The 27,927-nt window shown below is 44.6% G+C and overlaps 1 protein-coding gene across 1 annotated transcript in view; it reads left to right on the forward strand.

The window, feature by feature from the left end:
- Positions 1-9,922, forward strand: part of XKR6 (XK related 6) — a 247,600-nt gene extending 237,678 nt beyond the window's left edge. Inside the window, exon 3 of the mRNA XM_054179729.1 lies at positions 8,819-9,922. Within this exon, the coding sequence (XP_054035704.1) occupies positions 8,819-9,783 (965 nt within the window). The 3' untranslated portion in view covers positions 9,784-9,922. The remainder of the gene's footprint in view (positions 1-8,818) is intronic.
- The last annotated feature ends 18,005 nt before the right edge of the window (positions 9,923-27,927 follow it).

Genomic DNA, 27,927 nt, shown 5'->3' on the forward strand with positions numbered 1-27,927 from the left:
ATGAATAGGAGCAGAGGCAGCTGAGATAATGAGAGCAATGATTACATGAATATGGCAAATCACCTCTTCTAGCAGCAGAGAAAAAGAAGCATTTGGGAGAACTCAAAGGAAGCAGGGTGAAAGGGGAGAGAAGCAAGGCCTTTTGAAACACAGCCTGAGGTGACTCTGTGGACCTCAGTTCAAGGCAGTGCTGAGGTGAAGGCTGGAGAGGAACTCAGAAGAGATAGAATGTTTCTGGGCTCAGTGAGGACATCTTAATTGAGCAAAAACAAAGGTCTTAGGAAGCCTTCACATTTCAGGACATGAGTCAGCCTGTATCTGACAAGGTGTGGGAGGGCAACTGTCTGTGTGAGCAAGCTGTTTGTCCTTGTGCTGCCTTGGGCATGGACTGTCCTGCATAGAAACTCAAAGCAAGCTTTATGTCAGCAAGTTCCAGTGGCATTCAGTGGCAGAAGATCCTCTACTCGTTGCCCAGACCTACATGCAAATTGGTCCCTAAATTGAGCAGCTTACCTTTGCTGCCTGCCTTTCCCAGACAGTCAACAACAGTTTCCTATTCCTTACAGACTGGTGAGCCTGTGTCCTGGGGGAGTCAGGTCCTGGGCTGTGCATGCTCCTTGGAGGGAGGTCTCAGAAGATCTCCTTAGCAAGAAAGCAGGAGTTGAGGATTTGAAACCCCTTCTTGCCCAGTGAAACCAACATTGTTCATAAGAGCAAAGGAGAGGACACTGGTGTAACATCTCTTCCTAGTGTCAAGCTCTGGGTTTTCATCCCTGGCCACTCCAGCTCTCAGTAGAGTACAGAGGTGTCACAGAGATGTGAGGAGGTTATTCCTAGATCAGATTTACAGTAGGTGAAATAGTGCTCATTTACCTTAATGGAATGGTGGCATACTGCAGAATCTGGTTAAGGAAGTCTCCTGAAAATCCTCTGAGGATTTCAAGACATCCTCTGGTGGCAAAATGATCTCCACAGCCCTTTATTATTTATATACTGGCAGTGATGCATATTTGTCCACGTTCAAAGTGAAAAATGAAGAGGCAGAATGAAGGAAAGAAGACAAAAGTCATTCCCACCTCTGAAAAGAAAGAAACAAGAGGAAGATAACACATCAAACTCCAGCAGAAACAAATCACATCAGATCTAGGTTTTGATTCTGGCTCCTTTTACTCTGGTCCAAATAAATGAAAACAGATGAAAGACTAAAGGGGGTGGGGGGCAACTCTCAGGCCGTATTGTTACAAGAGCAGTATCTGGCTCAGCCACTTTTGTATAGAAATCCATTTTCACTCTCTGTGCACCCAAATAAAAGCCTGCTCCTTGATTCATACTGAGCTTTAGGGAGGGGAAAACATGAGAACAGGGTTCCCAGCCCAGAGGCCTGAGCAGCCAGCAAGGGATGGGGAGGAACCGAGATGTGGCACTTGGCATTAAGCAGGCGCTGGGCTGGCACAGAGGTTGATGGAAGGTTTCCTGACACACTGAGGATTTGCTGTCCAGCTCACCCAGGAGAAATGTTGGGATCTCCCCAGTTTGTTTTAGTAGAGTCTTCAGGAGAATTAATGTCAGGAAAGAAATAGAGCACTCTTTAGGCACCGTTTTTGGCTTTAAAGGGACAGGCACCACAGTCAGTGCTTGGGGAATACGCTGCAGTCGAATTACTTACAGCCAATAACCTCCAGTTGGATCTGTGATGCAACCTGTACATGCTCCTAGTGAAAAAACCTTACTCCTCAGCTGAACTATGCTGGTAGTTAGGGGGAAAAGGGATATATTGCTCATGATATGTGTCCAGAGAAGGGCAGCAAAGCTGGGGAGGGGTTTGGAGCACAAGCCCTGGGAGGAGAGGCTGAGGGAGCTGGGGTTGCTTAGCCTGGAGAAGAGGAGGCTCAGGGGAGACCTTCTTGCTCTCTACAACTACCTGAAGGGAGGTTGTAGCCAGCTGGGGGTTGGTCTCTTCTCCCAGGCAACCTGTGACAGAACATGAGGACACAGTCTCAAGCTGTGCAAGGGGAAGTATAGGCTTGATCTTAGACAGATGTTCTTCACAGAAAGAGAGATTGCCCATTGGCATGGGCTGCCCAGGGAGGTGGTGGGGTCGATATCCCTGGAGGTGTTTAAGGAAAGCATGGATGAGGCACTTAGTGCCATGGTCTGGTTGATTAGTTAGGATTGGGTGATCCGTTGGACTTGATGATGTTGGAGGACCCTTCCAACCTGGCTGATTCTGTGATTCTGTTCATTTCAAATATTCATGTGTGTGTGTGTATGTGTGCATGTGTGATTTCTCTTCTGCTTTTATTAGGCTAGTTGCAAAACCACAGGTAACCACATCAGCCAGGTAGGCCAATCTGCTGGTATTATTCCTGCACATATAACAGGCTTTAAATACAGCAGAGTCAGTTTAAGTTTAAGTCATTGTTTTGAGTCTCTCTTGTGGATGTGGAGTTTACAAAGACCCTCACTGCATTTCTGAGGTGGCCTTTTTTTCCTGGACTATCAGTAGGAGCTACAGGAGGAAAACCAAAACAGGCTGGAATTCATCTTGCCCCTGTAAGCTTCATCAGAGTTCCAAGAGCTTCTCTTGAACTCAGAGTGGTTCGTGCTTCTCTCCTCTGCATTATACTGTAGCCCACTCATGTTTTCATGATCCCATGCTCTTGTTTCCCTTCTCAGAGACCCTGTTCCTTGGTCCAGCACCCCTCTCAGAAAGTTTAGCTTTACATAGCTGCCTTATTTCCCACTGCTTGCTTATTTCTTTTCACCATTTTCTACTGCTTAGTCTCTGTTCCATGTGCTTACCCCTGAGGACTGTTCATTAGGTCACCTTGAGAAAGGCAGAATTACTAAGGCAAGAAGTCAGCAGCAATACAGGTCAAGATCATGGGCAAGTTCACCTCCAGATTCAGACATGTAAACAAAGATGTCTCTGATGGAGACATCTCCACATGATGAGAGATTCCATTTAAACATAAGGAAATTCCACCTAAAGGTAAGGGAAAACTTTCCTGCAAGGGATCCAGTGCACTGGCACCGAGAGTTTGTGGAGTCTCCTTCTCTAGAGCAATTCAAAACACATAGATGTGATCTTGTGCAGCCTACTGTAGGTGATGCTGCTTTAGCAGAGGTGCTGGACTAGATGACCTCCAGAGGTCCCTTCCAACCACTACTATTATGTGATTGTGTGTCCAAGCTCCCCTTGTATTCAGTGGAGATATAAGCAATACAGCCACAGGATCCAAACAACGACCTTTGTACAGCTCTGGCTCTGCTGATTGTAGTGACTAAGGGAAGAATTTGTTTGGCTTCTGTCTAGTGTCATTTGAGAGTCCTTGAATATGCTGCCTCACTCCAGCTCCCAGCTCAAAACTGTTCTTGTGTTCTCTGTGTGCATTTATCAGATCTGCCAGCTCTACATGGAGGTCTGGAATATCCTAGAGCATCTCAGATGTTGCTGGGTTCTCATCCAAGATGGTTGCACTAAGCCTTAACTTTCCATTGAGTAAAGTAAGAGGCATCACTTTGTCATGGACATCCTGAGATGAGTCTCTACAGTAGGAGCTGAATTCTGTCTGAAGTGCCTTAGCAAGGTGCACTGTGATGTGAAGATGTACTCCTTGCTTTAGTATGGATTTTGTGTTCATCCTTGGGTAAAACCCTCATATCCTAGCACTTCCTGTGTCTCATGTGGCTGTTACAGCACTCTGCCTCACTGTCCTGAATGCAGATTTCAATGACTTCATGCCACATCGCTAAGGGGATCTGGGAGACTAATTCTTGTGATGTGTCACTCAGGACACATGGGCCTGACTCCTCAATGGTGCTGACTATAGCCTGTGAGTCACTTATTGCTTCCTAGGAGGTGAGAGGAGAAGTTAAGGGGCTGCTGTAGAGTCCAGTACAGAGAGCTTGAATGTAACCCCAGTCTATGTCAATCTGATGTATTACAGGCAGGTGGGACATAGATCTCATGGATCCAGCCCCATGGTAGCTGATGTCCTCCTGGCTTGAGAATGCCCACAGAGACGTGGCAGTGCATGGAGGATATTTTCTACTCCCCAAAGTGAGCACAGAGGGAGGAGTGGGAGTGGATTTGTTGAAGGTACTTCAGTTTTAACTTTGAATAAACAAAACTTGGAAGGGAGTTGAAACCTACTCATGCTGGATGAAGGTGCGTCAGTCACCACGTGCTGAAGTCAAAATCAAAACAGCAAAATACTGCCCATGTGATGCAACTTACCAGGACTTTGAGGTCTGGTTATAATTGGAGAGACCTCTATAGTTGCTTAGAGATAAGCCCTAGTGAAGTGGAAAAGAAAGGAACTGCTTATTCCACAGTCTGTACATTGTATGAAGATGTCAGAGGCCAGAAGTAATAGGGGAAGATAGAAATGTGAAACTCATGGTCAAGATGATAAAAGCCAAGGTGTGCTTTGCCATTGAAGTCTGTATGAAATAGCCAGGGAACAATTCCTGTGCCAACACAGTAAGAAAAGTCCATGTTCCGTGCTCCATGGTTCCTGTTGGTGTCCACCTACTTACTCCATCCGCTGACACCCAGGTCTGGGTCCCTTTCATCACTAGTGTGCTAAAATTCTTATGTTCCACAGTCATCAATTTTTGAACAACAGCAAGAATATGCCAAAATGTCTAGGGATGCTTCATTGCCCCCCTCAGATCTTAGTGCAAATGAGGAAGCAACAAAGAGTTTTTAAGGGTAGGACTCATCCCACCTGACTGTTGGTCTTCGCAAGTGCCCTCCTTCTCCTGCCAAGGGATGGAGTCAGACACTTTGGGAGCATGAGTCAACCCCTCCTTGTCCCACACATGGATCTTAGGACAGGGTGAATCACTTTCTGGGGGTGTGTGCCTCTCTCTTGACTCGAGGAGGTATTCAGATGACTATCAGCAGGCAGGGTACCGTACACTGTGAATGACTCAACGTGCAGACTCTCAGCAAGCTCTGTGCGGTTTACAGCAAAGACTGTGATTAGTGTAGGCTTCTCCACTGGAAATATTTCATTGGGAAAAGCCTTTTATGTGTACACTGGGGGTTTGTTTCTGCTGTTTTATTCCTCTCTCTATTCTGGAATAAATGAACCCAATGGAAACATTTTTAAGCCAGTGTGACACATCTGTCTCTTGTGGATTGGTGCTGCTTGGATTTCAGGAGAGAGGTACATCGAGTCCTGTACAGGTTTCTAGGATAAGAATGAGGAAATAAAGCAACAAACCCTATGAAGAGAGACTAAGGGAGCTGGAATTGTTTAGCCTGGAGAAGAGGAGGCTCAGGGGGAGACCTTCTTGCTCTCTACAACTACCTGAAAGGAGGTTGTAGCCAGGTGGGAGCTGGTCTCTTCTCCCAGGCAACCAGCACCAGAGCAAGAGGACACAGTCTCAAGCTGCACCAGGGGAAGTTTAGGCTTGAGGTGAGGAGAAAGTTATTCAGAGAGAGAATTGCTAGCCATTGGAATGTGCTGCCCAGGGAGGTGATGGAGATCCCTGGAGGTGTGCAAAAAGGGATTGGACGTGGCACTTGGTGCTGTGGTTTAGTAGTCATGAGGTGTTGGGTGAGAGGTTGGACTTGATGATCTTTGAGGTCTTTTCCAACTTTATTGATTCTATGAATCAATATGTGACTCTCTTTTCTTTTCTTCTTCTTATTTTTTTTATTTTTTGAAAGTTTTTAAACTGAGGAACTAGAGTATACTCCAACAAACAGTACTTATAGTGTCCCTTACCCTAAGAATTATTGTAGCATTGCTCAGCCCTGCAAATATAAAGTCTACCAAAAATGCTACACACAGCTGGTAGGTTAAAAAAAGCAATCTAAACTACATCTGTTTGGGGCTGAGGCTGTTCACTTTCAGAGCTTTCCATCTATTAGAGCCCTCAAGCCCTATATGCAGTGTTTCTTACTGAGGACTTAGAACTTGGGGAAGTTCCACTTAAACATAAAGAAAAACTTCTTTCCTGTGAGGGTGACAGAGCACTGGAACAGGCTGCCCAGAGAGGTTGTAAAGTTTGCTTCTCTGGAGAGGTTCCAAACCCACATGAATGTGATTCTGGGCAACCTGCTCTGGGTGACCCTGCTTCCGCAGTGGGGTTGAATTAGATGATCTCCTGAGGTCCCTTCAACCTTTACCATTCTGAGCATGGTGGTTTTCTTAAAGATAGTGGTCTGAAGCTTCCCTCCTTGATAAGGCCACTGGTCTTACTGGCTCATGGCTGGCTGAGTTTTTCAAAACTCGGTCTGAAAGACTGATGCATGTGTGAGCCCAAAGGCAGGATATTCAGAGAGAGACCTGAGAGCTGATGGAAAACATAGTTTTGGTGGATCTGCAGGGCTGGGAGAATTTCAATGAGGAGAAGCATTTTCAATGCTTTTGCCAAGGAATGTTGGACCTGATGATCCTTGAGGTCACTTCCAACCTGGTATTCTATGATTCTGTTATTTAGTGATGACACACTTGTCCAGAGAAGGGCAACAAGGCTGGTGAGAGGCCTTGAGCACAAGCCCTGTGAGGAGAGGCTGAGGAAGCTGGGGTTGTTTAGCCTGGAGAAGAGGAGGCTCAGGGGAGACCTTCTTGCTCTCTACAATTACCAGAAGGGAGGTTGTAGCCAGGTGGGGGTTGGTCTCTTCTCCCAGGCAACCAGCACCAGAACAAGAGGACACAGTCTCAAGCTGCACCAGGGGAGGTTTAGGTTCAAGGTGAGGAGAAAGTTCTTCATTGAGAGAGTCATTAGCCATTGGAATGGGCTGTCCAGGGAGGTGGTGGAGTCACCATCCCTGGAGGTGTTCAAGAGCGGATTGGATGTGGCACTTGGTGCCATGGTTTAGTCATGAGGTCTGTGGTGACAGGTTGGACTCGATGATCTTTGAGGTCTCTTCCAACCTTGGTGATTCTATGATTCTGGGGTGGAAGTGACCTCTGGAGATCATCTAGTTGAAGCTCCCTGATAGAGGAGGTTCACCCCAAGCAGGTTGCAAAGGATGGTATCTAGGTAGGTTTTGAAAGTCTCCAGAGAAGGCAATGCCATGGCTCCTCTGGGCAGCCTGTTCCAGTGCTCTGTGTCTCTTCTCCGTACATAGCTAGGCTGTAAAAAGGGGAAATCTAACCCAAATGCCCAGTGGAATAGGCTCCTCAATAAGAAGATAAAGTCTTTAGAGTGAGGTCTGAAGAGCTAGTGGATCTCCTTCCCATCCCTATGGGAGTTGGGTGCTTGTGGGCAGAGAGAAAAGTGCAAAGAAGACAGGAGAAGAAGAAATTTAGGTATCTCAGGTGTTTTAGGTTTTTAACCCTGAGCAGTTGTAACAAAGTTGCTCCATGGGTTTTTTTAAGTGCTGAAAGTAAGAGAAAGCTGCACCTATCTTCCAGTAGGTTACACATCAGAGGTGGAGGCTGTCTGTTACTGTTTGTTTTGCTGGAAACCATTAGCACTTTCCATTTAGATTTTCTAGGCCATACTCCCAGACAAATCTTTGGCCAAAGCCCAAGCAGTCTATAGATACCAAATTAATGAGCTCCTCAAACATGGATCTTAGTCCATCACCTGTTCCCTTACCTGCAGAGCCGTTGTCCATTGAGCAGAAGTGGGAGCAAAGGAATAAGATGCCAGTGGCCTTTTCTTTTCCCAGGAATCAATTAACTTTGATTGTGATACTTTGCTGAATAAGTTGCTTAATTTACCCTCATGATAATCAATGGTATCATGGGTTTGAAAGTTTCTAATATGTGATGGGGCACTGTTTTATCCTTTGGAGCAAATAAATAGTCCAAGTGTTGGTTGTGATGAGGAATAAGGCCCCTTTGGAATATCAAGGTACGCATGCCCCATGCTGGGGTACAGAGCCATGGGCTGGGAACTGGGAGCTGGCCCCAGAGCAGGCAATACCCTCACTGATGGGAGCAGTGTTGCAGGGCCTGAGTGCACTGGGCAGCACTGCATGCTGGTAATGGCTCCCTCAGCAGTCCCAGTCAAAGCAAGAGGATGGACCAGAACCAATCTCTCCTCAAGTGATTCCACCAGGAGCAGAAGGAGACAGGGCTAGATATATGATGGAGGTTTGGATCTATGGTCCATCTAAGAGACAAGGCTGGAGATAAGATACCTCCAGTACAAGTCTTCAGTCCATCCTGGAAACAGAGCTAAGATGTTGTTGGAGAGATTAGATTCTGTGTTTTTGGCACCACTTGGACAGTATTGTTGAGCCTTGATGTTCCCTTTATTTATGTATTCATCTACTTGGGACCACAGGGTGGCAAAAATCCTGACCAGCTGCCTGTGTTTCCCAAAGGCAAATGAAAACAGGGATTCCTGTTTAAGGCAGAGTCAAGTGCAAGGCAATGTGAATATTGCTGGTGTGAAATTACTGGAGAATAAAAAAGATCCATGCAGTTACAAGGAATGTAGATGTCCTGCTCTTGAGATGGTGGACTCCAGGATAGAGCCCTTCTTACAGGAAGTAACCCTCCTCTTTGGGCTGCAGTGTTTCAAATTCTTGAAAGTTGATCTAAGCGGGATGGGGACAGAGGCTGTTGCCTGTTAGAAGAGAAGAGCTGGGGTGGGGTGGCAGAGCCAGTGGCTCATGAGGAGCAGCATGTGTTGTTTCAGAGAGCTCCTGAGTATGATGATGATGCCATCATCATTTCCAATTCCCACACTGATATCTCTGTATTTCTCTCCTCCAGACAACCTGACGTGAGTTGAACCTTTGGGCTCCCGAGCTTGCCCCAGATGCAATAATTTAGAGAGCAGATGATGTTTTCAACCAAATCTCCTGTCTAACTCAGTGGATCTGTGTGTCTTCCGGCAGGTGTGTCCTCTGTGGCCTCCCTGATGTCCCTGGCTTGGGTGCTAGCCTCCTATCACAAGCTTCTTCGGGACTCTAGGGACGACAAGAAGAGTATGAGCTACAGAGGGGCCCTCATCCATCTCTTCTGGCGCCTCTTCACCATCTCATCCCGAGTTATTTCTTTTGCTCTCTTTGCTTCCATCTTCCAGCTCTACTTTGGGATCTTTGTAGTGGTCCATTGGTGTGCCATGGCTTTCTGGATCATCCATGGTGGGACAGATTTCTGCATGTCTAAGTGGGAGGAGATCCTCTTCAACATGGTGGTAGGGATTGTATACATTTTCTGCTGGTTTAATGTCAAGGAAGGGCGGACTCGATACCGAATGTTCGCGTATTACACGGTAGTGCTGACAGAGAACGCTGCCTTGACACTCCTTTGGTATTTTTACAGAGATCCTGACACTACTGACTCATATGCCGTGCCAGCACTGTGTTGTGTCTTTCTTAGCTTTGCTGCTGGGATTGCTTTGATGCTGTTATATTATGGTGTGCTGCATCCCATGGGGCCAAGAGCTAAGATCTTAGTCAGCTCCTGTTGCGCCGAGCTGCTCTGGGGCATTCCTCTGCCCCCTGATGTTGAGCCCATGGCACCCCAAACCCCTGGGTACCGGGGGGCCCAGGCTACGCCCACCAGAGCGGTCACGGAGCAACAGGAGGAACTCACAGCTGACACATGCTTGCCCGTTTTCCAGGTGAGAGCAATGGTACCATCTACTCCATCTGGGCGACCCTACCCCCCCGAGGGGCCTCTCATTAAAATTGACATCCCACGAAAAAGATACCCCGCATGGGATGCTCATTTTGTAGACAGGAGGTTAAGAAGAACTATCAACATCCTCCAATATGTCACCCCCACAGCTGTAGGTATTAGGTATAGAGATGGACCTCTCTTATATGAGTTGCTACAATATGAATCTTCACTCTAAAGCTCCTTAAAAGCAAAAGCAAAAGAGGGGACCTTATTTTTGTTTACGGTAAACACAGATCACGAAACAAACCACAAACCTTCAGATAAGCTTTCTTTCTGGTTGCTGTATGTATAAAAAAAAGAAAAAGAAAAAAAGATATTCTCTATGTTTTGTAAGTAAAAACAAAAAGAAAAACTTTTTCTTTTGTTTTTTACACACAAGAAACAGTATTTCAACTTCCACACCTAGGATCCGCAGGTGGAGAAGGAGGCATCTCCACGTCAAGTTTTATACCGTACACCAAGTGTAGAACATTATTTATGGGATTGGTGCTGATTGAAAAAAAAAAAAATGAATAAAATATATATAATATATATATATTATAAAAAAAAAAAACACAAAAAAAAATATAACAAACAAACCTACAACTGCCTTATGCCCTTAGGTGCTGAGTTTCATTAAGTACTGTCACCTTTCTCATGCAAAACTCTTCGGTGATTATATGCCAGGAAAAAGATGAAAACGAACAAGCAAAGAAACAAACAAAACAAAAAAACCCAAACAAACAAACAAAAAACAAACCCCAAACCAAACAAAATAAACCCCCTGCTGACTCTGAAATGCAAACCTCAAAATTATTTAAAAAAAAAAAAAGAAGTAAAAAAAAAAAAAAGAAAAAAATAAGGAAAAAAAATTAACAACAACCAAAAGAGAGAAATGAATAGAAAATAATCCTAAAAATCTCGTGGCTCTGATTGGATTCAGCAGAAACCAAAACCTTGAATGCTGAAAGATAAGAAAGTAAAAGCCAAGACATCCCCAAGAGAGTTTGAGTATTTTTTTTTCCCCCCCAGCAGCTCAATGACAAAATCAGGTCTGTAACTCAGTTTGGCGACGCGTTTCTAGCCCCATTCGGCCCGGGCTGCGAGCCTTGCCTGGTGGCATTAGAAAGGCGACCCCGCCGCGTCACCATCCCCCCTCGTGCGAACCGGCCTCGCCTGACGGTTGGCTTGCACCGGGCGGAGATGGTAGTGCAGAATCTGATCTTGTTGTGAACGCTTGCACACGCTAAAAGCTGCCCCGCTGCCTTCAGTGGAGGCTGAGTCCAGAATAAGGCCCTTCCAACCTCGATTGCTGCGAGCAGAGTAATCGGCAGAGCGTCCAAATTCTCTCCCCCAACCCCCATGGCGTTAAAGCTCATTGACACATGTCTGACGACTATTTCAGTAATAATAAAACTCAGCATAGTAGCAAAAAGCGAGTCAATTTAAAGGCACAATACTTGATCAGTGACTGGCAAAATAATTTGACCTACTGTATCATTTTAAGGCTGTGAAAGGCATCCATGTATTATTTGTGATCTCGTGTAAGATCTGTCACGTCTCATTCAGTGCGAGCCTTAAAGTGATTGTAAAGCATCTTTCGTTCCATTGCGGGGGGTTTGGGTTGTTGATTTTTTTTTTGTTGTTCTTTTCCTTTTTTTGTTGTTGTTGTTCTTTCTTTGTTCTGTTTTTTGGTTTTTTGGGTTTTTTTTTGGTTGTTGTGTGGTTTTTTTGTTTTCCTCCTTTTTTTTTTTTTAAAGGAAAACAAAACGTGAAAATCTGGAGTAAAACAAAAACAGACAAACAAAAACAGACAGACAAAAACTTAACTCCACAAACAACAACGAAACAACAACCCACAAACTTCTTCAAACCCGGTAATAACCTGTAAACTGACTCACGTCTCGAGGTGATTTTTTGGTGCTTTGTTATTTTTGTTGATGTTGTTGTTGTGATTTAGCTGAGAATTCTTCAACTCGGTACATGCGGGGAACTGCTGATACAACAAAACGCAAACGAACTGTCTCGTCGTCACCTTCGACTGTAAGTACATGGCGAGCAACACCGCCTAGAGGAAACCCAAGAGCGTAGAGAGAAGACCCTGGGTTAGCTTAGCCTTCTCACCGCAAGGAGATGCTGCCACCTCCGATGACGAGGGCAAAGCCCGGGCCGGTCACCTGCCGAGAGCTGTGTGGTTGTCTTGACATTTCCAAATCGCCCGCTCGGTGTCTGTTGAACATTTGCATCTCTCCACTTCCCTTTCTGTGCTGGAATCTCCCGGTTCTGTGCTGGAATCTCCCGGGTTTGAGTTCGACCACAGGTTTGCGTCTTACCTACCCAACCACCCTCTTCCGTTCTGCGGAGTATTGGTCCTTTAAAGGAATCCTCCTGTTTCAGGGCATCTTTCTTTTTTTTCTTTTTTTTTTTTTCAATCCCACCAGTCCTCTGCTTGGGAGGGGAACAAGAAACAACCAACAAAACAACAACAACAAAATGAGATCTTTTTAAGTGAATGCTGTAGTATTTTCTGTGTGTAACTGCAATTTTTTTATTCCAGGAATACTGTAACTGTCTAGGGTGCAAAGCTCCCATGCTGACCTATTCTGAAGAGGAGATCAGCATGGGGGGGGATATTTTTTAATTGTGCTTATGATTGTCTTCTATTCTTTTCTTTTTCCTTTGAGGAATCAATTGGTTTGGGTTTGTTTTTTAATTCTACTAGTATTTAAAGAAACTGGTACCAATTTTATATAGCAGCTTAACAAAGCTCAATGCTTTCCTTGCCTGAATATACCTGAAGAGAAACGGTTTTGTTTTAACTTTGGTTTTCAATCGGTGATCCTTTGCAGTGTTCTGAGAAAACAAAAGAAACCCCCCACCCCCACCCTGGGGTTTCTTCAGCTGTTTCGTTTTGTTTTGTAATGGAAACTTTTAACTGGTGTCTGTCCCTGTTAAAGAGGGCAGGACTCACTCATGCCAAACTGTAGACACATGGCAAAGTTTATAAGAAGCCAAATTGTCACTGGTACTGTAATTCCCAGTCAAACTCCATTTCAGGCAAACGTTTCTGGGCTCTGGTTTTACAAACCAATCTGGTGGTCACATTTTCATGCAAAAGGAGGGATTTTGTCTTGCCATCCCCCATCTGAATCCCCAGTCCCTTGTTTACTGTGCGCGTGTATATATGTACACTTACCTATAATTGTGAAAAGCTTTCATTTCCCTTCTCCATTATCTGTGTCCCATAACCAGTCCCTTCTCAAGCATCCTACTAACATTTTGCCCTTTTTCTTCCCTCATCAGTATGCAGTCTCCAAATAAAGAGGTAATTTGTGAAGTGAACTTCCTGTCCCCAGAGGTGCCCATCTTCCAGTAACAGGCCTCTTCCCAGGATGTTTAATACTAGTGTAGCTTCATTCTTATCCAGTGCCCTGAGACTCATGCCCTGTGTGAAAACTCTCCTTGATCTTTCTACAGAAAGCTCTCCTCTACACATCTGCATTTCATTGGCATAAGCATGAAAAAAGACTGGATTATAACTCTGCTGATCCTTGAGGACCTTTCCTCTAGGAGACAGCATCCTCATTTTCAAAACACCACGAGAAGATCCCCTTCCCAGAACTTCTCAACCTTGAGGTTTTGTTTAGGGATGTGATCCCACCCTCTGGCCTCAACGAACAGCTGGACCCTGCCGCTTCACACCAGGACAGTGAAATGAGTCAATGATCTGAGTCATGCTTATCAAGAGTCAAGGAGGAAGCTCTTCAGTGTTGCCTCTCATCAGCATCTGCAGCCTGCCTTCCCTCAGGAACGGGACCTCTGCTCCAGACCACAACACCAACAGCCGTCCTCTCCATCCCATTGTGGGAACGGAGAGGCAAAACACTCTAGAAGTGACCTTACCTCTCAATACAGTGCTAATTTCTCACAGCCAAACCAGCTTGACTAAGGGCTTGACACACTTCTGGTCCAAAGTCCTCCTTCTTCTTGGCTTGTACTATGGATGACAATGAAGGCAGGTGCCTCCTCCACTGTGTTAAGACTGTTTCATTACACTTAGTTGCATAAACTTTCTGCCTCAGCTATTAGTCCTTTGTTTGGATGATATCCACTGGCGTCTTGATCTAGCAAAAGATTTCCAGTGAGAGCCTGTGTCAACCCTGAAGAGCTACGTCTCTTTGAAGGTCTTCATTACAGCCTTAATGTAAAACATGTGCTCTACCACTACACCAAACAAGTTCATGGTGGGCAGCTTGGTGTGGTGACCATTTCCTCTAGGGATTATCCGTGATCTTGTTGCCAAACAGCGCCTTTTGCCAAGCTGAAAGCATGGGGAACACCATTACTCCCAGCTCTTTACTGGTACTAATCTCTATGCTAAGAGTCTAGTCCTTGCCTCCTGGGTTGTGTTGTTGGGGTTTTTTTGACCAGGGTACCTTTAATTTTTGCTGTCCACTTTGTCAGGACAGTCAGTGACTTTGATTTCACTTTAACTTTTCAGCTTCTTGCTGTCAAGTTAGCTATGCCATGTCCTACCTTCTGGCCAGAAGATACTGCATGAGGGTTTTTTTCATGCTGTCATGGAGATGATTGAGTCCACATTTATGCCCATCAGAAGATCAGTGGGCAACTTCTCTGGCACGCTTGGGCTGCTGAAATCACCTGGGATTATCCAAGCCAGTCAACTATGCCATGCCAGAGCAAAGCTGGGGCACGAGGGCTCCATCATCACCAGTATTATTGAAACCTTCCTTGGCAATGGTCTTGACCCACTTCAATGAGCCCTGGGCTCAGGCACAGCTTGCACAGATACCACTGACACTGGCCAGAGACCATCTCTGATCAGCAGTTTGGATGCAGCTGCTCTGGATGCTGAGTTTAGTAATGCGGATGTGACCAGCACTTGTCAGTTGCCTTCATGGCCACCATGGATCCTGCCAGTGCTAAATTTCCTAATAAAGATGTAAGCAGGTGCCAAAGACCAGGACTGGTGGAGTACATCAGCTCCAATCCAGAATTCTTCAGCTTCCTGCCTGATTCAGTGGACAAGATATTTTTCAATTCACTTTGTTCTTTTTGCTTAGGTTTTTCTGCAAACAGCATCATTTTTATCGTGCTTATGCCAATTTACCCATCCATCCATCCATCCATCCATCCATCCATCCATCCATCCATCCATCCATGTCAGATGGCTGCTATGCTTGGTGTGATAGCATTATGCATCTGTAGGCAGCTCATCTGGGGACAGGAATGACTCAGACCACACCAAATCAACAGTGGAAATAGAGGAATTACAAGGTCCATGCCCATGCCCTTGTAATTCTTTGCCAGCCACACAAGCCATTTTTTTCATCTGCAGCATATCCAAGGTGAACTGCAGAAGAGGACTTAGCAGTGGAAAGTGCAAGTGAGCCACAGATTTCAAGTGTAAATATATACATTTTTAGTGTTTTGGATTGGAGCTAATTGTCTGCTCCATCCTGTCCTTCTCTGTGTCTGCCAAAAGTCAGGAGTCATTTGCATGTGTTTTTATTTAAAGCTGACTAGATGAAACAGGACAAAATTAATGTCAAGCTTTATGCAGTGATCTGCTAAAACCTGCCTGATGCTGCTCATGAGGGGAGCATCGGTGTTGACTTTCAGAGCAGCCATCCTCTGCTCTTCAGATACATTTTTTGTGCACCCAAGATTCACTTCACAACTTATCCCTCCTCCTTGTCCCCCCACAGCGACGCATGACGTGCCCTTGTCACCCACATAACCACAACATGACTGAACCTCCTAAAGAAAATGTGGTCTGAGGTCCGTCCAGTGTGATTTCATGGAAGCTCAGAGGTGCTTTGAAAAGGGAAACTTACTACTGTGCATTTGCAAAACCTTTTAGTGCCTGCTTGCTGGGCAGCTTGGGCAAAAGGCAATTTGGAAGCTGCCAGAGTCAGTGGAAAATTCTGGAGACAGGCTTTTCTGAGGTACTCTCTTCTTTTACTGGGTTAGCTTTTCTCTGGATTCTCTTCAGATCAAATGTGGTCATGTGAAAAAAAAAACAAACAAGCAAACAACCAAACAAGCAGAAAACAAACCCTGAAATAACCACAACAAAATAAGGTCTATGCCAATCCCCACAGAAGCTGTGGCAGTTGATGTTTGATGGTAGGGATGATGTGAACCCCACTGTGTACCCTTTGCTTGCTGAAGTTTGCATGTTGTTATTTTGGCAGTTGCCTAAAGCCCTGGGACTTTAGGGATGGTCGTGTCCCAGGGTTATGGTTGCTGGTTTTGGTTTTTCCTTGGAGCTCTGGTGTATTCTGGTGCAGAGAGAATCTCAGCCTGGTTTGAATGAGACGATTTGAGGCTATCCCAAATAGACGTGGGCAAACCTTTCACTGTGTGCAGAATGCATTTCCCAGACCTTTGGGTCTGACTGTTGCAATCCACTGATTTCTCCATGAGCACGTTCAGAATTGCTTCATTGTTCTGTTGTGTTTGAACTTGGGAATAACTTGTTCTGTTCTGTTGAACTTGGGCATAATGGTGCTGTGACTCTTCTGTGTTGAGGTGCGATGTGAAGAAAGGTGGTAGGAACCTTCCTGCTGTGCTAGATATTGCCTGTGCTCAACGCTTGTTCCTTACTTGAAGCTCAGACAGTAGGATAATGAGAAAAAAAAAAAAAAACAACAAGAAAATGAGATGACAGATAGCTGCATATGTTCCATTGGCTTTTCACTGATGAGGAGGGAGGCAATTGGTGACAATTAGAATAAATCTGCATAAACCATCTGGCCCTTGACGCATATTCAGACGTACACACAACCCAACTGGAAAGTGATGTTGTTGATAAAATAATGTGGACTAGCGTTGACAAAACAATGTGGACTGAAACTCCCACCTGTGCATTTAAACCCTAAAGAGCAAAACCAAAACCAAACCAAAATTAAAACCAAAACCCAAATCCAAACCCAAACCAAACCAAACCCAAATCCAAACCAAAACCACAACAAAATGAAGGCTTGCAAGCCAACAAAAAAAATATTTGAGAGCAAGAACTTTGCTTCCCTTCCCCACCTTTGGGATACATGCAGCAAGGCAAGTGTTTGAAAACCAGGCACTTTTGTGACACTCAGAGCCATTTGGGTTTGTGCAATGCTGTGTTTGTCAGGTGGTCCTTTTCCAGCCAGTGTAGGAAGCGGCCGCAGTCTAAAACTCATTGCAGATTCCTGGGTGACAGTACAGTACTCCTGGGTTTCAACCCCAGCTCTGCCACGAAGTTGCTGTGTAACCTTGGGCAAAGTGATTTTAACCTTTCTGTGCCTACCGTTTTTACCCATCTGTACACATGGGTATAATAATATTTACCTACCTCACAGGGGTGTTGTGAGGCTTCAATGCATGTGAGCGGTGCGGGCAACGCACCGCGAACATTTCATTCTTGCTGGGTTTGTGCTGTTCTCGGGGGATGAGCTCTAGAGGGGTTTGTGTACTGCATGCAGTAGGAAAATCTGCTGCTGCATGCATGTGTGGAGAACGTGGTCTGAAGTCTTTTCTCTCCCCAAAAGCAAGGAATGGAGAAAATTGTGGTGTGGCAGCTGCATAACCTTGCTTTCCTGCTCAAACGTAACAGCACGGTTTGCAATATGATTTTCTTACGCAGCAGGTGACCTTTCCCTTTTCCTTTCCGTTTCTGGAAACTTGAAAACTCAAACAAAACTATCAGCAAAAGTATTTCTGAACCCAACAGATTACTGATGAATACTTGAATTCCTTTAAGAGTTGCTCCATCACCGTGGTTGATGTGCACTAACCTCTCAGTCATCAGCTTCCAGCTGAATACAGTGAAAAATTTGCTCACGCTGGTTTGGAATAGCCTGGACCTTGTTTGGGAGGCTGGTGGAATGTTTGCTGAGGGCTCTTGAAGGCATGGGAAAACTAGAGTCTCAAGTGAAAAACACATGAAAAAAATCTTTTCTTTCAAAACTCTTTTCTTATTTTTTTCTTATTATCTTTTTTCTTCTTTTCTATTTTCTTTTCTTTTTTCTTTTTTCTTTTCTTCTTTTCTTTCTTCTTCCTTTCTTTTTTCTTACTTTTCTTTTCTTTCTTTTTCTGTTTTTCCTTTCTTTTCTTGCCTTTTCAGTTTCTTGACTGCCTAAGCCAGCCCAGTAATTGCTGTTTACTTGGTTGTACACTAGCTTTTATTTTTGGTTGGGTTGGTGTGTTTTTTTTTGGTTGCTGTTTGGAATTGCTTCCTTGAGTGAGGGATGAAGGTGGGTTACAAAAGGAGAATCTAGACTCTTGTGTGACCCAGTTGCCTGGAGAAAAACAAAATCTGTGCCACATCCAGAGAAACTAGAGCAGACCTGCCTCCACTCTCCTCCCGCAGGCAAAACTTCTCTGGCTGTCCACAGGAGTTTTGATTGGCAGTGATGTGTCCATTGAGGTGAACTCATCCCTGTTTGAAGCCCAAGACACTTGGGTGAAACCCAGGATAAATTTCATTAGAAGAAGGGAAGGAATCCAGTTTGTTGGTCCAAGTATCACCACTGGTCAGTTAATTCAGAAGGGATAAAAAACAGGAGATAGAAAGGGGAGGAGGTTGTGGTTTTCAACCAAATGGTTTTGTTGTCTAAGTGTCCAGACCATGATACGATGCCTCCTTTGGAAATGCAATCTGAGGCTTTTAGAAAAGCTTTTTGAAGTCTACTCATGCACTCCTTACTCAGGCAAGACGCCTAGGTTTTGGGTTTGGATCTGGTTTTCTTTCCTGAGTAAGGACTGTGGAATTTTGCCTGTCCTGGACTACTGGGTGGTGTTTCAGGCAGCCATTGTCTTCTCTAATCCAAGACTTCCTAGGAATGATGCTAGCAAACCCTTCTTCTCCGGCTCTGTCTTGGTCTGCCACGTACCTTTCCTGTCCCCTTTCTGTATCCACCATAGGGTGGTAGTTCAAAATCTTCTGGCCACATGGGCCAGGCTTTTCCACATGACTAACCAGGCAGCTGCATATCTTCCCACTGGGGCAGAGCAAATTCAGAAGCCCTACTCTTGCAGATGGGCCACTGCTCATCTGCATCAGATGTGGGTCTACTCCTTCTTGGTTCTTCTCTCCAGACATTTATTTACCCTGTTTTAAGCACTCAGCTCGGTGCTTCTGGGTTCTTTTTACTGCTTCTGTTCCAAAAGATTGGAAAAAACCACAGCAATGTAACTCCTTTGGTGCTATTCTAACTGCTTTGTTCCACCCAACCAAATGCTGGCCAACATCTAGATTTTCCCTCTTTGTCCTAAGAAGCACCACACATCTGTGTCTTGAACAGGGATGGACTGAGAGGGGTGACAGAGGGCAAGCATGGTTTTGAAAGCAATTAAAGTCTCCTATCTATCCAGTAGAACAACAACAATAACAAAAAACCCCATGTAAATGCAATCTGCTTTCAAAGCTAGTTGTTGCCCACCTCGTGGAAGTAAATAGGATATAGCCTATAAGGTGTTGAGGGCATTATATATATATATTTATTTAAATAAATAAAAAGACAAAAAGTTCACCTTATCAATAAATCACCCTTTAATCTTCCTGAAAATGTACTGCTCAAGAGTAAAGACACCTGGCTGTGCTTGCACCCAGTTGTTTTGCTTTGACCCAGCTCAGCAGCTCTGGCTGCTTTAACTGCAAAGGTAAAAAAAGGCAGGAGAGAGAGAGAATTCCTCCTGCTAGACATTAGGCCTGGTGTGAATTAGGTAGCCATGATTTCTTTTCAGGATTAAAGGGACTAATCAACATGTATGTCTGTGTCTATATGCACAAGCCTGTGGCAATATAGCAGAGCATACATGCCACGTTACTGCAACAAGATCTATCTTTTAAGGTTATATATCTATCCACACCTTGTGAATTCCAAAGGGCTTTTGAGATGAGGAAGGTAGTCCCGGGTGTGAGGTGCTAGCAATTTGGGATTTGCAAGACAGGTTGAAAGAGATGTTCCTTGTATGTTTCCTTGGTGTTTTTGAAGTAAAAATATTGGCAGAATCTTAAGGTCCTTCTGAGGAAATGATGTGCCACCTGATCTTCTGCTTCTTAAGAGATTTGGAAGCCAAAATCAGACCAAAAATGAGGGCCAAATGTCATGTCAATATAAATCAGTAAAGCTCCATTTATGTCCAAGTGCCTCCTTTCACTCCCTGTGCTAGTCATTTCTACTGGTGCCAGCTAAGCCCAAACCAGGCCCTATTGGTTTTTCCTTTCTTAACCTCTCATCATGAATTCCCTGTCTGAACTTGTGTATTTTGTCAAAACCCAGGCAAAATGTGGGCAAAATCAGGAGTTTCTTTCCAAGCAGAGGTGTCTGAGTATAGCAAACGCCTGACCTGCCTGGGGGCATTGTTGTCTCTGGCTTGAGCTGAGGAAGAGCTGGGTTCCCTTTCTACCACTACCACCACTGCAAAGAGAACAGCCCTGTTTGCATGCACAGCAAACAGAGCCTTCCTTTGCAAAGATGAAACCCCTCGAATCAGATACCAAGCCCTCAGAATTCAAATGCCACTCAAAAGGAATGATTATTGTTTTCACTCCAGATGTCATTCCCGTTCATCAGTCACAAGGACAAGCAAATCATTTTTTTCCTTTCTAGCAGTATTTACCAATAAAATGTGCTGCCAGCACCAGAACCGCCTTCCCTCAGCCCCAGCTGAACACCACCTGCATACCCTTCCCTTCCCTTCCCTTCCCTTCCCTTCCCTTCCCTTCCCTTCCCTTCCCTTCCCTTCCCTTCCCTTCCCTTCCCTTCCCTTCCCTTCCCTTCCCTTCCCTTCCCTTCCCTTCCCTTCCCTTCCCTTCCCTTCCCTTCCCTTCCCTTCCCTTCCCTTCCCTTCCCTTCCCTTCCCTTCCCTTCCCTTCCCTTCCCTCCCCTCCCCTCCCCTCCCCTCCCCTCCCCTCCCCTCCCCTCCCCTCCCCTCCCCTCCCCTCCCCTTCCCTTCCCTTCCCTTCCCTTCCCTTCCCTTCCCTTCCCTTCCCTTCCCTTCCCTTCCCTTCCCTTCCCTTCCCTTCCCTTCCCTTCCCTTCCCTTCCCTTCCCTTCCCTTCCCTTCCCTTCCCTTCCCTTCCCTCCCCTTCCCCCCCCTCCCCTCCCCTCCCCCCCCCCCCCGCCCCTACCCCCCCCCCCCCCCCCTCCCCTCCCCTCCCCTCCCCTCCCCTCCCCTCCCCTCCCCTCCCCTCCCCTCCCCTTCCCTCCCCTTCCCTTCCCTTCCCTTCCCTTCCCTTCCCTTCCCTTCCCTTCCCTTCCCTTCCCTTCCCTTCCCTTCCCTTCCCTTCCCTTCCCTTCCCTTCCCTTCCCTTCCCTTCCCTTCCCTTCCCTCCCCTCCCCTCCCCTCCCCTCCCCTCCCCTCCCCTCCCCTCCCCTCCCCTTCCCTTCCCTTCCCTTCCCTTCCCTTCCCTTCCCTTCCCTTCCCTTCCCTTCCCTTCCCTTCCCTTCCCTTCCCTTCCCTTCCCTTCCCTTCCCTTCCCTTCCCTTCCCCTCCCCTTCTTAAAAGCAAGCACTGCTCTTTCCCATGTAGTGAAAACCCAGGACAACTGCCAGATGCTTACACCTGCAATCTGTTCCATTTAGGCTTTTACTTTGGTTTGTGAGGGCAGATGAGTGCACGCAGGGACACGCACTCATGCAAATTCCAGTAGCCTGCAGTTGGAGCTGCTTGACTTCAGTGGAACTGCTCTGAGCTGACACTGCTGGAAGAGGAACTATATCCCAAGTGGTCCCCAGGCAACCCCTTTATATCAGCACAGTTTTGCCCCATTCCCACATAACCTGTTGTTTTGGGTTTCTTTCAACAGTTCCTGAAGCCCAAGTATCACTCAACAAATTAACAGCAGATAAGTAGTATTGGGAGCGGACTGGTTTGCACTGCTCCATAGACCTCCTACTCGAGCAATTAAACAAGCCTTACACTGGGTGTAATTGCAGCTGTTTGGAGGAAAGCTGTGGTGCAGATCTTCTAAAGAAGTGTCTAAACAAGTGTCACAGCCAAATCCCTTGGCCCTTATCTCTGCGTAGGGAGAGGCAGGGGGAAGAGATTTTACATTGAACGTCAAAGTTTGACATGAGCTACAAAATAGAGCCCTCCCAAAATGGACCTAAAGCTTTTTATTTAGTTTTGGAGTGGAAAACATGCTCTTACAAAACAAGAAATCCCAGTGCTTTTGGCTAAGGTTTGCATTCTCTAAGCTATTTTACCATTTCAGCCTTTTGCCCCAGGGAGGAATAGGATGTCATTTCAAAAGTGTTTAGATTACTCAGGGAAGGAGTATTTCACAGCCAGTTCTGGTGGCTTCTGCTTATGTTCTCAGGCCACGTTCAGATCATCCCACTAAAGCCAGTGTGATTACCCCCAGTATGAAACCAGTATGGGATAACAGCTGAAGTGAGGTCTTTGCACGGTCTCCTCTGTGTTCCCAGTCACAGAGTCACAATGATGTGCTGAGGAACCTGGCATAGGATATCCCATCATGGAGCTCTTCCCCTAAAGCCAGGGCTTTCAGAGAAAGACTAAATATATTATGGAGGGTTTGAATGACTTCTTGATTGCAATGAAATATCATCCTTTTGCTGTGTGTATTTTTGGGTGCACTGTCATATACAGAGGGTAAAATCATGGTGCCTGCCACGTTCTCTCTTCATCTCTGCCACAGGCTGTTGGTTGACAAAGTCAAGAGGATTTTAGCATTGTCTCTGCTGGCAGATGTAATGTGTTCCCTGGTACCCTTGGCCAGTGCTCCAGGGCATGTGATACAGGAATGGTCAGGCTGTTGTCTGGCTCCCATTCACCAATCCCACCTCCAGCCCTGGATCTCTGCCACATTTGCCTCGGGTGTTGCAACACGGGTACAAAGATGGTGCCAGGAAGTCAGACTAGTTACATACTTCTTGCAAGGCTCTTGAGTACCTTCCAGTTTGAAGGCATTCTGAAAGCTCACAGTATCTTCTCAAATGAGCTTTCATCCGAGGAGTATTTTTGATTAGCAAATTTTGATAGTGCTGGGAAATTGGCACAGCCATAGAGAAGAGCACACTTCAGATGCTTCTCTTTCAGAAGTGCCACTTTCCCCATAAACACTGAGATTTGACTAATCACTGCTGGAACTCGCTGTTAACATCCAAGACATGGAAAAATACTCCTGCACTGGATATATTTTTTTTTTTGGATAGACCTTATTCAAGGAGAACAAATTCCCCAATCACTGGGAAATGGCAATTAAAGCAGGACACCTGGGTTCTTCTAATGTTTTTGCCATGCAATAAATTACATCTGCTGAATGTTGTCCCTTTGCCTTGCTGTAGGCACACTGGGACTGTGGCCAGGCTTAGGATCCCCTCTTGTTAAGCACTCTACCAAAACACCTGCCCCAAAATAGCCTTCTGTGTCACTGCGGTTGTTTGGGTGACCTTGGGCAGGTCATGTAACTGCTCTGTGCTTTGCTTTCCTCATCTGTAAAATGGGAGGTGCAAGGCTTACCTTACAAGGATGATGTGAGGATCATTTGGTCAGTGCTGGAGAAGTGCTTGAAGACCTTAACATCAGGACATTCCATCTTCCCTTATGCAGCCCAGCAGAGACAGAGAGGCAGGCCGATCAAGTTTCTCAAGCACAAGCCATGGAAGAGGCCACACTAAACTTTTGGGGAGTGCGTTTCTCTGTCCCCAGAAATGCCTCATCTTCCTTTGCAAAGCATTCAGGGAAGTCAACTGAGAAGCCAGGGATTTGGCAGAGCCCCATTAGGTCAAGAGCATGTGGGTCATCAAGTGCATTCCCAAGAGTTCATGCCACAGGCATCCCTGTATCTTACTCTCCCACTCTAAATTCCCTTTAATTGGAAATCTTCTAAAGAAGGCAGCTGCTTATCCCAGATCCTCTCAATCAGGGTCATCAGACAGATGGTCTAGGCTTTCCTAGTAAGAAGTACATTTTTTGTTTACTAAGCTTACAACTCAGTCATGCCCATGCTTTGAATCTTGACTTATTAACTGCATTCAGCACAGTCTGGCCCCAGGTCATTCATAAGAAGTTGTCCTTCCAGGGCTGTTCTGGCCCAGCGTGGCTTGCAGGTGAAGACATCCATCCGTCCAAGTTAGGATCAAGGATCTGTTAGTTTGACTGGGGGAGGCTGGCTCCTTCCTAGTTTACTTCTTGAACCCTTCTTACTGAGAGCCTAAAGAGAGTGGAATCCAAATTAAACCCCAAAGTAGATCTAAAGGAACAAGGGAAACCACAGGGAACTCCTTGCCTCCTCCACAGAGCTATTTCAACAACATTTCTGGCTTCTGCCAGAAGATGTGGTGCTTGGGAGATACAAGGTCTGCCAAAAATCCCTGCTCTAAGCTAGCCAAGAGAAGTGGCTGAGGGCAGACCCGATCCTCCTCTATGTCCAGTGGGTGCATTTCTACCTACCTTTATGACATTGCCCTGGATTTGGTGCAGTGCCTCTGAAAGCAGGGGCAGGCAGCTTGTCAGCAGCTGTCTGAAGAGCTAGGGTGGTGTAGATGGGATGGGCTGACAGGTGTCAACATGATGCAAAACTGGTGCTATTGACTTGGCATAGAGTGCCTGCAAGTCTCTTCTTTTTCTTTTTTGATCACCAAGCAATTATCTTATGCATGGGAAGCCAGTTGTTTATAGACAGTGTCTGCAGTGACTTCTCATATGAGGGCTCTGAGGATGTGCTCTGTCTTATTCCCTGGCTCTTCCTTTTATTTCTGTGTTGTGGAGGGCAAGGTATGCATGTGTCTGTCTGCATGAGTGTGAATTTATGAGCAAAAGGAATAGAGAGAGGGCCAACCCAAATATTTTGTGCAGTGGAGGTTTTGACCAATTAAGGAGTGAATAAGAAGAATGGGCTAAGACCTTGGAAAATCATATTTGCAGGTTTTGACCTTCAGTTCAGACTAGTGAGACTTCTGTAAATCCATCAAGATCGTCGTCTGTGTCCAGGACAATTTCTTCTCTGGACTCCTGTGGAGTGACAGATTGAGATACTCAGAGCAGGGCTCCACAGAGGGATGAGATCAGACTCACTGAGCACTTTTGGCTTCCCCTGGTTTAGTGGAAGCTGAAGGCATCCAGGCCATCCCACGTGAGGTTGTGCCCTGTTTATGTTAGATTATGCTTTGAGCATCCAAAACTCAATTCTGCTTTCCTCACACTGGTGCAAGCATGTTCAACGTGACAAGATGTGGTCATTTGCATTTAGGAGAGCTATTAAAATGTGTCCAAAGTGCTAGATCAGAGCTCCCAAGATCAGTGTGCCCCTTAAAAAGACCAAATTCTTGTCTCTGTTTCACCAAGGCAACAGCCACTCTGCATGAACCCCACTCTTTTTTCCTGGGCATACCCTGATTTTTCTGCCATCAGTTTGGCCTGGCCCTACCTGACTACATTAACTCCCCAAAGCCCTTGATGTTTGTTGATGACAGCTCTGTTAGGGCAGTGACATTTCCATTCTCAAAATCTTGTGGTGCCTTTTCTTGTGGTGCTTACCCTTCACAGGACTTCAGTCAAGGCAACCACTTGCATCAAACAGCGATGCCAATACTCCTCCTCTGTATTACGTGCCAGTGCAGTAACAGACTTTAATGTATACCTATAGAAATATAGATAGATAGATAGATTGCTATAGTTATAATTATATATATATATATTACTGAGGTTCTGATGCCACTGTCAGGGGAATGGACCATTCCTCTGCAGGATTATACACTGCTCAAATGAAACTCAACGTCCTGTAGAGTGTTAAGACCTTGGCAAGGAGCTTCTCTTTCCCGCTTCATTTTCCAGCTCCCTTATCCCCTCCTGCCCTTTCTCTGCCCACTCCCTGAAAGCTGCTGTTTCACACCATAGCTGTTTCTCATGCCAGGGTGTGCTGCGAGATGCCATCTTCCTCTGGTCATGATATGGGGAAATCTCCCCTTGCCACAGAAGGAGGACTGTGGGGTTGGTGGGGCAGCATCCTGGGGCAGCATCCCAGGATGCCATCCCAGGATGGTATCCCGTGGCAGCATCCTTTCCTTTTCTTTGCATTGAGGTGATGCAACACACCAGGTGGCAAGCAGCTTTACTCCCCAGCTAGTGAAACCATCTGCTAGCAAGCCTCTCCATCTCAGCTTCCCCAGCCAAGACAGCAACTTAGCGTATTCCTTTTTCCTCTTGGGATGCTCAGTTTCCCACACTGCTCTGAGTGAGGGGAGCAGGGAGGAGGGAAGCTGGTCAAGGTGGTTTGCTTTGCTCACACAAATAGTTCTGACTGACTTCAGAGGGGGGTCTTCTGGTTTTTTTTTGTCAAGGGACTGCTGTGTTGGGTCAATTGTCACCTTGTTAATTGTTACCTTTGAAGTATAGCTGAAACTATAGAGAGATGCTAGAATAGATGTTGAGTGAAGGCATTTTGTTCTCCTAATAGGAACAACACCAATAATACTCTAAAAGGTGCTAGAATCAAACCTCATTTTCTATACTTTGGTTCTTAAAGAAAAATAAATAAATAACTAAATAAATAACCCCCAAACCCACAGAATTCTTCCTGTGCAGCCTTACTGTAGATTGTTATAATCAACTCTTTATCCAAAAAAAATACCAAAAAAAGGGGGAAAGGGGGAAAAAAACAACACACCAACAAAAGAAAAAACAACCAAACAAAAAAATTAAGTGGAAAGGTTAAAAAAGGACAAAAATGAAACAATCCTGTATGAAGTGTAACAAATCTGACTTTCCTATATAAATGTAAATGATCAGACGTATATTAAAATGCACTTGAGGCAGGCAGCGAGCATGAAAAGCATTTGAAGCATCCTTTTTAGTGCTCAACACCTGTCTTTTTTCATTTGCCTGGTGCAAGAGGGAATGTGCCAAGCTGGTTTTATTTCCTTTCATTTCTGCCTGTGGTGTGGGGGGAGGGAGAGGAAAGCAGGATGGGAAGAGGGTGGGAGGTTTAGCTAGCATGGAAACGTGGAATATTCATCTCAATTTGCTTTTGTTTTGTTGCTGGTTTATGACATTGGTGACAGCAGTTTGGGCTCGCACTTCATTTCTCAAATGCTTTTGAAAGCTTTGTTGCCTGCCCCAGGTGCTGAGCATAACTCTTACCTCAAGAATGCTTACAAAAACAACAACAAAAACAAAAACAAAAAAGAGAAAAAGAAAAAGAAAGAAACCAAAAGTCATTTTTTCCCCTCCCCATCTCTGGAAAATCAAAGCAAACAAATGAGAAATGACAACAGAAACCAAAAAAAAAAAAAGGAAAAAAAAATAAAATTAAGAAAGAAAAAAATTTAAGAAGGAAAAAATAATTTAGAATTTAAAAAAAATAAGAAGAAAAAAAAAGAAGGAAAAAAATTAAGAAAATAATTAAGAAAGAAAAAAGTAAGAAGGAAAAAATTAAGAAGGAAAACAATAAGAAAGAAAAAAAAAAGAAAGAAAACTTAAGAAACTAAAATTAAGAAAGGAAAAAATAAGAAAGGAAAAAATTAAAGAAAAATTTAAGGAAAAAATTAAGAAAGAAAAAATAAGAAAGAAAAAATAAGAAAAAAATAAGAAAAATAAGAAAGAAAAAATAAGAAAGAAAAAATTAAGATAATATAAGAAAAAATTATGATAGAAAAAAAAGAAAAAAATAAGAAAGAAAAAAATTAAGATAGAAAAAATTAAAGAAAAAGTTAAGAAAGAAAAAAAATCAGAAAAATTACAAAAGAAAAAATTAAGAAAGAAAAAATTAAGAAAAAAATGAAGAAAAAATGAAGAAAGAAAAAATTAAGAAAAAAATGAAAAAAATGAAGAAAAATTAAGAAAGAAAAAATTAAGGACAAAATTAAGAAAGAAAAAAATCAGGAAAGGAAAAAAATAATAAGAAGAAAAAAAATTAAGAAAGGAAAAAATTAAGAAAGGGAAAAAAAAAAAAGGCAAAAGCAAACAACCAGCAGTGAATGAAGGAATGGAAACTAAAACGAAAAGAGAAAGAAGTCAAAGCAGAGAATGGGTGATCAAACCGAGCCATTCCGGTGCTTTCTCCCCCTTTTTGCGTTGCTAACGATCACAGTTACATGAGATGGGCTTAGTGAGTTCGTGGTCTTAGGATGTAGCAGAAACTGTATTTAAAAAGAATACAACTTTGCATGGAAAAAAAAACCACACAAAAAAAAAAACCAAACAAAAAAAAAACCAACTCTGATGGGACATTTAAAAAGAATGGCTGTTTCAGTGTCAGACGTTTAATGTTAGCATGTGTGTGTGTGTGTGCTGTATATACCTTCTCATGTGTGACAATGTACAGTTGACTGAGGATAACAAACAAACAAGCAAACAAGCAAACA

The sequence above is a fragment of the Dryobates pubescens genome, chromosome 3 (assembly GCF_014839835.1).
Source record: "Dryobates pubescens isolate bDryPub1 chromosome 3, bDryPub1.pri, whole genome shotgun sequence".
Taxonomy (NCBI): Eukaryota; Metazoa; Chordata; class Aves; order Piciformes; family Picidae; genus Dryobates; species Dryobates pubescens.